Here is a 13,478-nt window from a genome sequence, read left to right as displayed (position 1 = left end):
ACCTGCTCTGTGGCAGGGAACATCACAAACAGTGTCTCTGGAATGTCCAGGCAGTTCACAGTCTGGTCCTTGTAAGTCCCAGGCCTTCTTCTCAGGCCCTGGCTGTGCTGCAGGGATGCTGTGGGTTGGACACTCGCTCCGGTGGTGGCCACACGCTTTCAGGCTCTAGGTGACAGGGCCTTCTTCCCAGCATTGCCCCCGCCCTGTCAGGGTTACCAATCCCCCGCCCGTCCCCTGGAGTCTGGCCTGCAGAGCCTCCTGGCTGAGGCGTCTCCCTGTGCTGGGCCTGCTGCCCAGGGTCCCCCTTGCTATCCCCAAGATGCTCACCACACCTGGCTCCGGACTGCTCCAGCCCCAGTTCCCGCCCCACTCTGCCTCAGTACGGCTGCTGCTCTGCCTCCAGCTCCCTGGGCTGCTTCTCTGGCCCCTCTGGCTCTGGTTGCTGCAGCTGTTGGATCACATTAAAGAAGTTCTGTATTAAAATCACAAATGAGTTTGATTCCCCAGAGTTTAAATTCCAGGGTATTACTAATTAAGAGGTCTCTTGGTTTTTGGTACTGTTTCTCTCCCTCTATGTGTGAAACTTGCAAGCTGCTAATTGTGTTAGTACATTCTAAGACAGAGTCTGTTCTCAAAGCAATTCTTTGTAACAACAACTACTCACACAGAGAGAGACTCAAAGCAATACTCCGTAACAATAGAAACAGCACCCAGAGACTCCCCGCCCTTTTGTTGTAGTCATCTCGCTTTGTTAACAATTGTGATTTAAAATAGAGATAGAGGATGTATGTGGATGGATGCTTGGTGTGGATAATAACTGAATGATCAGGGAGGTGCCAGCCTAAGAATGCAGTGTCCATTGGCTGAAGAAGGTGTCAAGTGGAAATAACCAGAGGACCTCCCCCAGAGGGCAGACTGGAATCCACCCAACAGCCTCAAGAACGGGAGAACCAAAGAACAAGATAACATCTGGCAGCATGGAGCCGTCAGGAATGTGACATCTGCTGATTGATTCAGCAACAGCATGGTGAAGCAATTCCCATAGACTGGCATAGGAAGAAATTCCTATAAAAATGGATTCTAGAAACTGAGAACTTTGGGGTCTGATTCTGCAAACCAACTTCCAGGAGCATCAGAGGAGCACCTGAGAAGGCCCTGCTCCCTCCTCGTGTCCAGGCCACCTGGCCAGTGGCTTGGCACAAGCAACTCTAAGGCTGCTAACTGTGATAACAACTTTGCAGAACCTGTGTGTGTGTGTGTGTGTGTGTGTGTGTGTGTGTGTGTGTATGAATGAATGTGTGAATAAATATGAGATTGAATGGAATGTTATAGCTATAACTAACTGCTTACTGACAGGTTTCAAAGTAAGTGAGCTGTAGCTCAAGAAAGTTCATGCTCAAATAAATTGGTTAGTCTCTAAGGTGCCACAAGTACTCCTTTTCTAACTGCTTACTATGATTCTTTCTGTATTCACAATAAATGTGGCATTTTGCCTTTTCCCCTTTAATAAGATCCTGCTGCTTTTTTATTTTATTGGTATAAAATTTTGGTGGAGAATTGTGAAAGGGGGAATATTGGTAAAAAACCTCAGTTATTGTAAATATTGGTGTGCACATCGCCAGCTCTATTGAGCTAGGCATTTCTATTAGGTTAACCAGACCTGCTGGCCTCCGAGAAGGTAGTAGGGAAAAACAGGTTAACCGGACCTGCTGGCCTCTGGGAAGGTAGCAGGGGAGAAATGCATAGATTAACCTATGATTACTAAACCTAAGCCCTATTGCTCACTAAGGTATCAGGGACAGCAAGAAGGTCCACAGACCAGGCTAGGCTACTCAGTGAAATAAGGAGTAGCAGGTTCAGGGAATCTAGGCAGTGTCACCAGCTGAGTAAAACCAGGGGAGACAAAGAAGCCACTCGCTGAATAAAATCAGGAGTGACCGAGAAGTTAAAAATTTGTTAGAATGTTAAAGAAAAAACAGGGTAAAGCAGGTGTAGAGGGAGGAATGAAGCCAAAAGGAGCTCCAGCCTCACCTTTCATTAGAGAAATTACACCTTTCAAACAAGTCCTCCAAAGATATGGGCATAATCCATGGACTGAACAAGCCCTTGTAGATGTCTGTACTATATCAGACCTAGAGGATAGATTGGCTCAATACATCCTCATGTACAAACCTTCTAGTGCTGCCAAAAGAGATGCAGCAGCAATTTGGTTGTTGTGGGAGGCATGTAAGGATTCTTACCTCTGCTTGTCCTCATGTAAAGAGGAAAAGGCACAAACAGAAAAGGGAGCAGACAATTGGAAGGTGCTGGCTACAAATACCCAAAGCCAGCTGAAAATAGTGAAAGAGGCCCTCCAGGAATACAAAAAGAGTGAAAAAGTTAACTCTGCAGAGGCTGGAGGGATGCAGGTGAAGGGGGAGAAGGTCCTATGTACGGCACCTGCAGGCATAATTACAAAGAGAAAAGAGAGTAAAAAAGTTAACTCTGCAGAGGCTGGAGGGAATTAAGCAGCTAAAGTTTGTGAAAATGTTAAAAAGGAAAAGTGTTAGAGAAAGAGCATTCTTGGTTTCTTTGCAGCCATTCTGAAGGACAAATGGGCCCTTTTCCAAAGGAAAGTTTGTAAATTAGCCAGACAAAAATAAATTATCTGATTAAAATAATTTGACTGGACAATTTAGTCAAATTTGCTAAAATAACATAAGGGGTTTCTATTGGAGCTTAACTGCCTCAAATGTATAAAGGGAATGTAAGATGTAAAAAACAGAGCAGTGTGGAAGGGATGTTAAGGAAAAGAAAATGTGTATGTATCTGTCTGTGTGTGTGTAAATATGTAAAGTTCTAAGGACCAATTGGTTTTGTTTTTGTTTTAAATAATGCCACTAAAAATCCATTTGACTTTTTAATTCAAAGTTGCAAAACTGACAGAGGTAATTTTTGCTAGACACAGGTAATTAGTGTTGTTTGGCTTTGGGATTTGGCATTTAACCTTTAAAAGGTTAAACCTTTACAAAATTTAAAATGTTTTTAAGTTGTGACTACAGCAGGGCAGTCAAAATCAGGAGAATAGAAAAAAAATTTTGGATTCTTTTTGTTTGTTTGGTTGGTTTTTGTTTGTTTGTTTTTGTAACAAAATAGCAGATGGGAGCTGTAGTAAAAAAATAAATAAGAAATTTAAAAAAAAGACAGTGCCTCTCTGAAGCAACAGCAGGGGTGAGGTGCACAAAACAAAAAGAAGCAATGTCAGAAACACTGAGTCTTAAAATGGCTCTGAGTAATCAGACTGTCACTTTGATAAAGGTACATGAAAACTTTGTAAGCAAAAAAAAAAAAAAATTAGTTATGTAAAAATTGATATGGATAATGTTAAAGAAGTTAAACTATGGAAGGAATGTGCATTTGCCCCAGAACATGTGCAGGGTATATTGTAGAAGGGGCAAAAGAAATGCAAACATACCATGCTACTTAATTAAAATGCTATTAGGGCTCCAAAGGGAGCCACAATAAGTTGGGTTTTCTCTTTCAGATTGCTGTGTGTTTTGGAAGCAGAAGTTAAAAGTGATCAAAACTCTGGTGAAAGATGATTGTGTCCCTTTTAAGATAGAGTCTCTGAGCTGCTGATGGCTTTAAATCCAAAAGCAGGAAGTGTCTGTGAAAATGCAAATTACCTAAATGATAAAGGAAGGAAAGAACTAGCAGCACAAAGGAGCTGCAGATAAAGGACACACCTGGTCAGCAAACAAATTGTCTAAATAAAAGGCATGGGATAACAAGATAATTTTAATAAATTTAATGATAATAAGTACCCCTGTAGCAACTTATAGTGTGTATGATTTTTGGAAAAATAATTTAAGGTCATATGGTAATGATGCTTCTCATCTATTACCTGTAAATAAACTTAAAGCTTAACACAGCAGGAAAAACGTTATAAACTTGGTCTGTTGTACAAGAAGGAAAACTGAGGTACTTCCCCCCCCCTCATGAATTTAATGACTAAACGGTGGGATAATTTCCCCATAACCCTTAAAAGACAAGCCATTGGAACCTGGCCTGCCTATAGAACAAAAACAGGAAAATGTGGGGGAAATTCCTCTGTTTTGCCTGCAATCAGCAAGGGTATTTGTAAAAGAAATATTTTAAGCAATAATCTGCCACCCCAAAAGGGGTAGAAACATGTTCTTTTTGTCTTTCAGAAAATCAGGAAAAGCTGATGCCAGCTGAAGAGCAACCCAATACCATGAATCTACTGTCACAATAGAAATTGTGTTTTGTGTTCTGTTTTGACTTGTCTTGTTGCTAGCACTGTTGTATGTTAAAAAAAAAAATGCTGAAGACCTGCAGGTACTTAAAAATAAATTAAGCTCTCTGTCCCAGGTACAGGACAGCCTGATACAAAAACAAGTACATGCCAATGTAGACTTGGTCCAAATTGGTCTGGTTAACCTAAAAGCCTGATGGAATCTTTGGAAATGGCTTAATACTACCACATGATTTATGCATAAGAAAAAATTTAGAAATAGGAAACTACACAGCCATAGCTATGGGATGCACTGAAATGCAGATACTTGCACTAGCTACTTCGGAACACAAAATGTTTTGGGTCATATTGGGAAATATTAAGGATTTGAGGCATTTGTTAAAACAAAGAAAGAGATCATTGTTTGACACTTATCAGTAGGAATGGATGCAATACGTTTCCAGTATACTGGAAAGACTTATTAATGGGAGAAATTGTTGTCAAAATTGCACACCAACAGTCCCTGGAGGCAAAGACATTGAAGGTTAGCCCACTCCCCATATTACGCATGGGATCCTTCTGGCTACCCTGGACCTCGAGCCAGTGGGCTGGGGAGGGAGGGAAGCTATTGGACACTAGAGGTTGTACTGAATGGACTCCTCAAAAGTGGGTGTGCCTCACCTTGCCTGTTCCCCAGAACCCTGCAGTAAAGATACATCACTAGGATCATGTATGTGGGATGAATTGGAATCACAAACTCAAATGGCCTCACAGTACCTTCTCTTGAAGAGGCTACATAGAAAGTGACACTGACGATTATAAATCTTAGTGTCAAAAGGGGGATTATGTTGGATCATATTAAAGACGTTCTGTATTAAAATCTCAAATGAGTTTGATTCCCCATAGTTTAAATTCCAGGGTATTACTAATTAAGAGGTCTCTTGGTTTTTGGTACTGTTTCTCTCCCTCTCTGTGTGAAACTTGCAAGCTGCTAATTGTGTTAGTACATTCTAAGACAGAGTCTGTTCTCAAAGCAATTCTTTGTAACAACAACTACTCACACAGAGAGAGACTCAAAGCAGTACTCCGTAACAATAGAAACAGCACCCAGAGACTCCCCGCCCTTTTGTTGTATTCATCTTGCTTTGTTAACAATTGTGATTAAAATAGAGATAGAGGATGTATGTGGATGGATGCTTGGTGTGGATAATAACTGAATGATCAGGGAGGTGCCAGCCTAAGAATCCAGTGTCCATTGGCTGAAGAAGGCGTCAATTGGAAATAACCAGAGGACCCCCGGAGGGCAGACTGGAATCCACCCAACAGCCTCAAGAATGGGAGAACCAAAGAACAAGATAACATCTGGCAGCATGGAGCCGTCAGGAATGTGACATCTGCTGATTGATTCAGCAACAGCATGGTGAAGCAATTCCCATAGACTGGGATAGGAAGAAATTCCTATAAAAATGGACTCTAGGAAGTGAGAACTTTGGGGTCTGATTCTGCAAACCAACTTCCAGGAGCATCAGATGTGCATCTGACACGGACTTGGCTCCACTCTCATGTACAGGCAACCTGGCCAGTACTCTGTCACGAGCAACTTCTAGGCTGGTAACTATAACCCCTATGCAGAACTGCTATGAATGAATGAATGAATATATATATATATATAGTTAAGTAAGGAATAAGTAACAATACAACAGTGTGAGTTTTATACATATTTCTTCTTATTATTATTTTTACAATAAATGTGGCATTTTGCCTTGTCCCTTTAATAAGATCCTGCTAGTTTTTATTTTATTGGTATAACTCAGCTCTCCTCCCAGCATCAGTCTGCTCTGCAAGCTGCTTTTTTGACTCCACTCCCAGCTCGCCTCCCAGGGCAAGTCTGCTCTCTCTGGGCTGTGCCCCTAGCTTTGGGGCTGCAGCTCTGCTCCCAGCACGGGGTCTGCTCTCTCTGGGCTGCTTTTCTGGTCCCTCTGGATCTGGCACAGTTCTGCTCCCCAGCTCAGCTTGGGCCCCTGCTTTCTCCTTAGCTCGGCCCCACTCTGACTGACCCAGGCAAATCCAGCTCAGACAGAGGAGGATGGGACCTCCCTGGCCTCCTGACTCCCTGATTAGCCTGCCTGCCCTGTCATTCAGGCTGACCTGGAGAATTGGCCTCTCCCAATTGTTCCTGGGGACTATCAGTCTCAGGGTCCTGGTTTCCCATCGACCCTTCCCCCTGTTAGTACTGGGAGCTAGAACTAAAAAACCCCCACTGAATGTTTGTAAGGGGGCAACAGTCCCCTTATACCTGAAACTTTTTGCTTTCAATTAATTGTCCGTTTCTGACAGGAGTAACGTTCTTTTGGGAAACTTCCAACCAGCTCTCGTGACCTCAGTCTTTTAATTTGAAGGAAGAAGTAAACCTGGAGCTACTGCAGTGCAAGGGATTGGGGAGTGTAGGAGGAAGAAAGAAGTCTGTGGGAACACAGAGGGGAGAAGAGATGCTGGGAAGCAGATGGCAGCACTGTGATGAGAGGAAGAGCCTAAGAAGCTAGAAGTGTTTATTGTAACAAGGGTGTAGAGGCACAGGGAGGTGAGAAGGGTGGTATTACAAGACTGGACAGAGACTGGCAAGTGGGTACATTTTAGCAGAGGAGAGGCACTAACAGGGAGGTAGGAAAGACTTCCTCTTCAGTTTTTTCACAGATTGCCTGTCTTTGTAGACCAGTGACGGGCACCATATAAGAATCTTATTAAATTTAGTTGTTCTTGTTCAATTTAAGTTTCAGGAAAGACCTGAGAGGGAGGGGTAAGTAGGCAACTTCTAATTGCAAGGGGGAAAGGAAGCATTTTTCTTGAGTAGGTGCAGCATTGCTCTCCTTGTGCAGTAATATCATTCTGCCCAAGTGGTGATTAAGCATGAACTGCTTCAAATTATTTTCCGAACATTTTGTGCACCAGAAATACTAGAAAGTTACATCAGGACACGTTTGCTGAGGCAAATACTTTCTCTATGTGCAAGGATCAGGAAAGGGCCTTCTTTCGTGCAACCCACAGAAATATGGAATGCAACTAGCCTCCCAATTTAGTTTGAAGTGATTCACCAAAAAACAAACAAACAAACAAACAAACCCCACTTTTTGTTCTATTCAGATTGAATGTTCTATTGCTGCCACAAAATATTCTCCTCCCTCACCGTAGTTGCCTCACCAAATGGAAATTCTATATTTGGTTCAGAAATATATGAATATGTGATTGCAGAACCATTGGCCATTATCTCTGAAAACTCGTGGCAATCCGGGGAAGTCCCAGACGACTGGAAAAGGGCTAATGTAGTGCCCCTCTTTAAAAAAGGGAAGAAGGAGGATCCTGGGAACTACAAGCCAGTCAGCCTCACCTCAATCCCTGGAAAAATCATGGAGCAGGTCCTCAAGGAATCAATTCTGAAGCACTTAGAGGAGAGGAAAGGGATCAGAAACAGTCAGCATGGATTCACCAAGGACATGTCGTGCCTGACTAATCTAATTGCCTTCTATGTTGAGATAACTGGCTCTGTGGACGAGGGGAGAGCGGTGGATGTGTTGTTCCTTGACTTTAGCAAAGCTTTTGACACGGTCTCCCACAGTATTCTTACCAGCAAGTTAAAGAAGTATGGGCTGGATGAATGGACTATAAGGTGGATAGACAGTTGGCTAGACTGTCGGACTCAACGGGTAGTGATCACTGGCTCCATGTCTAGTTGGCAGCCGGTATCAAGTGGAGTGCCCCAAGGGTTGGTCCTGGGGCCGGTTTTGTTCAATATCTTCATAAATGAACTGGAGGATGGTGCGGATTGCACCCTCAGCAAGTTTGCAGATGACTCTAAACTGGGAGGAGAGGTAGATACGCTGGAGGGTAGGGATAGGATACAGAGGGACCTAGACAAATTAGAGGATTGGGCCAAAAGAAATCTGATGAGGTTCAACAAGGACAAGTGCAGAGTCCTGCACTTAGGACGGAAGAACCCCATGCACCGCTACAGACTAGGGACCGAATGGCTCGGCAGCAGTTCTTTACTAAAGGACCTAGGGGTTACAGTGGACAAGACGCTGGATATGAGTCAACAGTGTGCCCTTGTTGCCAAGAAGGCCAATGGCATTTTGCGATGTATAAGTAGGGCCAGCAGATTGAGGGACATGATCGTTCCCCTCTATTCGACATTGGTGAGGCCTCATCTGGAGTACTGTGTCCAGTTTTGGGCCCCACACTACAAGAAGGATGTGGAAAAATTGGAAAACGTCCAGCGGAGGGCAACAAAAATGATTCGGGGACTGGAACACATGACTTATGAGGAGAGGCTGAGGGAACTGGGATTGTTTAGTCTGCAGAAGAGAAGAATGAGGGGGGATTTATAGCTGCTTTCAGCTACCTGAAAGGGGGTTCCAAAGAGGATGGATCTAGACTGTTCTCAGTGGTAGCTGATGACAGAACAAGGATTAATGGTCTCAAGTTGCAGTGGGGGAGGTTTAGGTTGGATATTAGGAAAAACTTTTTCGCTAGGAGGGTGGTGAAACACTGGAATGTGTTACCTAGGGAGGTGGTGGAATCTCCTTCCTTAGATATTTTTAAGGTCAGGCTTGACAAAGCCCTGATTGGGATGATTTAGTTGGGGATTGGTCTTGCTTCGAGCAGGGGGTTGGACTAGATGACCTCCTGAGGTCCCTTCCAACCCTGATATTCTATGATTCGATGAATGCACGGAATGTGAACAGAGTGATGTCAGAGGTATAATTTCACCCAGGATACTCTGGTTCTATGGTGGCAGAGAAGACGTGCTCTTACAGTGTAACTTTGGTCTCCAGTTCAGTTACTGCTGTTATTAACAGTTCAGAAAGGCAGTAAGAGGTAGGGTGACATGGGGCGGTCCAATTCTGCTCTCACTTATGGCTGTCAAGGACTCGAACCCCAGATGGCACGGTTCGTTGTCTGACCGGAGAGAGACCAGCAACACCAGCAAGGACCGAACACAAAGCTCTTTATTGAAGAGTGCACACAACAACAGAGAGCAGCCCGTCTCCAAAGAGAACCGGCAGCCTCTAAGTAAAACTAATAGGTTTTTATAGATAGTCCCATCGCGTCACAGATATATTCATAAAGCAGCCCACCCCTCCCCTATGTTAGTTAAAATCCTCTTTCTCTATTATGCATGCACTTCTACCCCCTTATTGTAGATAACTTTTAGCAAATTGTAATGCTTCACTAACTTTCTTATCGGTATGGGTGTCAACCGGGAGATGAGGAGTTAAGAACAGACATAACACAAGAACAGGGAGTGGAAAACAGTGCCTCCGTATCTCAACAAACTGTTCCCAGAACATCTGGTACAAAAATGCAGGAATGCAGGCCTCCCCTTTTTTCTTACTCCCTACAACTTAAACAAGTATTCTTTTATTCTATTTATCTCATTCAGGGACTTTCCCAGCAATCTTTATTGGCCTGACTTTGGTTCGGTTGGCATAACTGCTTCATATTTAATTTTTCTCACCTAACATGGCCATACAATCTCTTGGAAGTCAATGGGCCAAATTCAGCACTGGTGCAACTCCACTGACTTCTCTGGAGTTGTGCCTGTTTATGTCATAGCTGAATTTGGCCCATTTACTTTAATGGAGTTGCATATTTGTTACTGACAACAAAATTTGGCTCTCATATGTGAATTATATAAAGCAATGATAAACTCTAATTCTTTGGTTCTTCTTAACCCACATTTAGCACATCTATTTAGCACCTTTAATGCCAAAGCACTGGCAGCTGCCAGGTCCATCACAGGGACAGAGAAGTAAGAACACAGAAGTGGCTTTGATCCTGCAAAATTCTGAATACTCTGGCCTGATCCAGTAAAGTAGTTAAGCCTATGCTTGAAGTTAAGTATGTGGGTAGTCCTATTAAAGTCAATAAAACGTTGAGCATGTGTTGAAGTGTTTTGCTAGATCGGGCCAGAGTGCTTAGTACCTTGCAGGCTCAAGCCCACTTACAGCATCTGTGAAGGGCAGGGCTTTAAAGTTAGTTTCTTTTACTGCAGTCCAGGAGGTAGGATCACCTTTGTTTCCTGTAATTTACAACCTGGTCTGTTACAGTAAGTGCTGCAGCAGTCGGAAGGAATGGATTTGAAGCTAGTCACTCTCTTTGCTGCTCTTGCATTTGTGGTTGTCCAAACATCTGAGGGTAAGTCATTCTGTACATTATTTATTTGCTACATTTATAATAGGTTTCTCTTAAAAAACAAACAAACAAAAAAATCAACCATAAGGCAAAGCGTCTGTGTATGGAATTTGAGCTGTTTTAGATCCATAACACTGTGAGTAATTGGAGAGTATCACTTTTGGTTTTTATTTCTGTACAGAAAACTGGGAGAACTTTAAGTGTGACATCCTGACTCCACTGACATCAGTGGCAAAACTCCCCTTCACGCATCTGAAGAAGTGGGGTTTTTACCCACGAAAGCTTATGCTCAAATAAATCTGTTAGTCTTTAAGGTGCCACCGGACTCCTTGTTGTTTTTGTGGATACAGACTAACACGGCTACCCCCTGATACAAAACTCCCTTTGATTTCATTGGGGGTAGGATTTCACTCTAAATGTTTTAGCTAATTACTATTTGTCAAATCAAGGGCAGTTGGATATTTAGACTGGGAAACTTTTTGTAAAATGGTTTAAACAAGGAAATGCCAGGTCTTTAGAAAGGATCAGTACAACAAGGTATTTGCCACAATAAATGTTACCATTTTAACTGCACTTTGGAGCAATTGGGACAATTCATCTGAATGAAGTTACTCACATGCAGGAGGGTCTCTAGGACACTTTACTTGCAGACTTAACTAGCACTCTCTAAAGTCATGTATACTGTGTATGATTGATGCCGTGTTTACGTAGGATTTTATAGCTAAAATGTAGAAAAACTTATTTACATCTTCTCACATTTTAACTGTAGCAAATTGCACAATAGATCAAATCTCCCATTTTGCATCATGCTTACTGACAGCTGTGCTAGGTGCATACATGAGTTGGGTCCACATACTTTGTTTGACTTTTCTCGTCCTCATAGTCAATATTTTATTGTTTTCCTTGTAATTTTATATTACAAAATAATCTTGTTAAACTGTGATGTTAAAATCTTTACCAAATTCAGGAAGAGATCCAAGAACCTGATCCTGTGAAATACTGAGTGTTTTCAACTCCCATTGACTTCAGCGAGAGTAGAGTTTCAAACAGCAATCCATCAAATCACACTACAGAACTTTTAGTGCATGGTAGCAGGCTCACACAGCCAGTTAGTGCCCAGCAAGCTAGGGCATTGCAGATTTATACCCTGGTTTGCTGTGCACTAACTGTGTATAGACAAGCCCTCAGCACCTTGCAGGATCATGCCACAAGTGGGTAAAATGTGCCTTAAATTCTACCCTACCAAAATGGCCTCTGCACCTGTTGGACGGTACAGGCTTGTGTGAGCTGTAATCTGAGTGTACTTGCTGGGCATGCATGTGCTTGCACGCTAGGGGGTAGGGTGTTCAAATAAGGCATCGAGAGAGTTTTCTTAAATTTGTTTTTTTATTCTGTATACCAGATGGATCAGTATGTATGAGACAAATAATTAGGTGACTAAGACAAACACACTCTGCATTTAACAGCAAAACAATAATTAAAGGCAGATTTTCATGAAGTCTAGCAAACATACTAGCCCATTTTGGAACTAGAGAATACAGTAGGAGTTTTATGGGCTTTGGCCAAATTCTGCCTCTGCTACACTCCATTTACTTTAGAGGTGTGGCAGAAATGTAAGAATAAGACCTGGTTCTTAATATTCAATTTTATGTGGGTTTCTTTTCGTTGTGATTTTCTGTATATTTGACCTCTGTTTAATGGCATATATGAGAGCCCTCTGGTGGCCAAAATTATACCTGTGAATTCTCATGAACCAAGGCAGCCTAATGGATAAGGAATCTCCAAAGTATTTCAAAGGTAGTGGATTAAGATTTGGTTTATTTAATTTCAGGTTGAAGAAGTGCTCGTTGTGTCTTTTGGGTATTCTGGGGTGCAATTTAGGACACTGGTTGTATTGCCCCAGCCAAAGGAAGAGACATTTGGGGGACTATTACTTGCTAAGGATTAGGAAATGCATGATGAATGGTAAAGGCTGGGAACAATAATTAATTTTTAATTAAGACACAAAAAAGAAAAAAGTTTAAAAAATCGTGTAAATGAGAATTACCTCTCCACCCCCTCAAATATATTGAAAATAGGAAAGGGTTAAAAATAAGTGGTAAGGGTTTACTACCAAATTGCCAGTCATAAAGCAATGTGAGTGAGTTAAGCAAGTAAAGTTAAGCAAATGGTAATAAACATGAATGGGCAGTAATAAGAAAGGGCAAGGGAGGAGAATTATATTTTAAACTAGAAATTACTTAAGTGACCCTGTATGTTTTTAATTAGGGCCAGATCCTGCAAACACTTAATCAACTGAAAGAAAAGGAGTACTTGTGGCACCTTAGAGACTAACCAATTTATTAGAGCATAAGCTTTCGTGAGCTACAGCTCACTTCATCAGATGCATCTGATGAAGTGAGCTGTAGCTCACGAAAGCTTATGCTCTAATAAATTGGTTAGTCTCTAAGGTGCCACAAGTACTCCTTTTCTTTTTGCGAATACAGACTAACACGGCTGTTACTCTGAAACCTGTCATTAATCAACTGAGTTAATTGTAATGCAAGTAGATCATGCAAACACCTACTTGTACCAAATGTGCTGTTTATAGTCTCATTGTCCCATAGTAAGTCATATTCAGTAGTCAGTGTTTGCAGGATCAGATTGTAACCTCCCCAGGGCAGGGATGGGTCTCCATATGTGTTTGCAAGAACTTTAGCACATTTGGGGCACCGCAAAAATTAAATCGCTTTTCTAAAGCAAAAATTTAAAAGCGACCTCTGAACAAAAATATATCACATGTGAAAATGCTTGCCCGGGCAAAAAGTAACTCAATCACATAAAGAAGTGGGATCTGCAAAAAGAGGTAGATCAGGGGTTATGTATTCAAAGATAAAATTGGGGGGGGGTTGGTTCCCACTCCTATGGCTTTACTGGGGTCACACAGGGAGATCTGCCAGGGTCCAACCAGAGTTTTGAAGGAGATGTGGGTTTTTTTCTCTTCTTTTGCTTCCATATTTTGACCTACTGTTTAGTTTACTCCATGCTTTTCTCTTCCCGCTTCTTTACCCTCACC

The 13,478-nt window shown here is 42.2% G+C and overlaps 1 protein-coding gene across 2 annotated transcripts in view; it reads left to right on the top strand.

The window, feature by feature from the left end:
- The window catches only part of CCL28 (C-C motif chemokine ligand 28), a 53,861-nt gene that overhangs the window by 29,173 nt on the left and 11,210 nt on the right, over positions 1-13,478 (top strand). For both annotated transcript variants that reach the window (XM_073343900.1, XM_073343899.1), the window contains exon 2: positions 10,339-10,426. In XM_073343900.1, the coding sequence (XP_073200001.1) occupies positions 10,363-10,426 (64 nt within the window). In that variant the 5' untranslated portion in view covers positions 10,339-10,362. The remainder of the gene's footprint in view (positions 1-10,338; positions 10,427-13,478) is intronic.

This window comes from Lepidochelys kempii, chromosome 5 (assembly GCF_965140265.1).
Source record: "Lepidochelys kempii isolate rLepKem1 chromosome 5, rLepKem1.hap2, whole genome shotgun sequence".
Lineage (NCBI taxonomy): Eukaryota > Metazoa > Chordata > Testudines > Cheloniidae > Lepidochelys > Lepidochelys kempii.
This window is presented reverse-complemented; position numbering and strand designations above follow the sequence as displayed.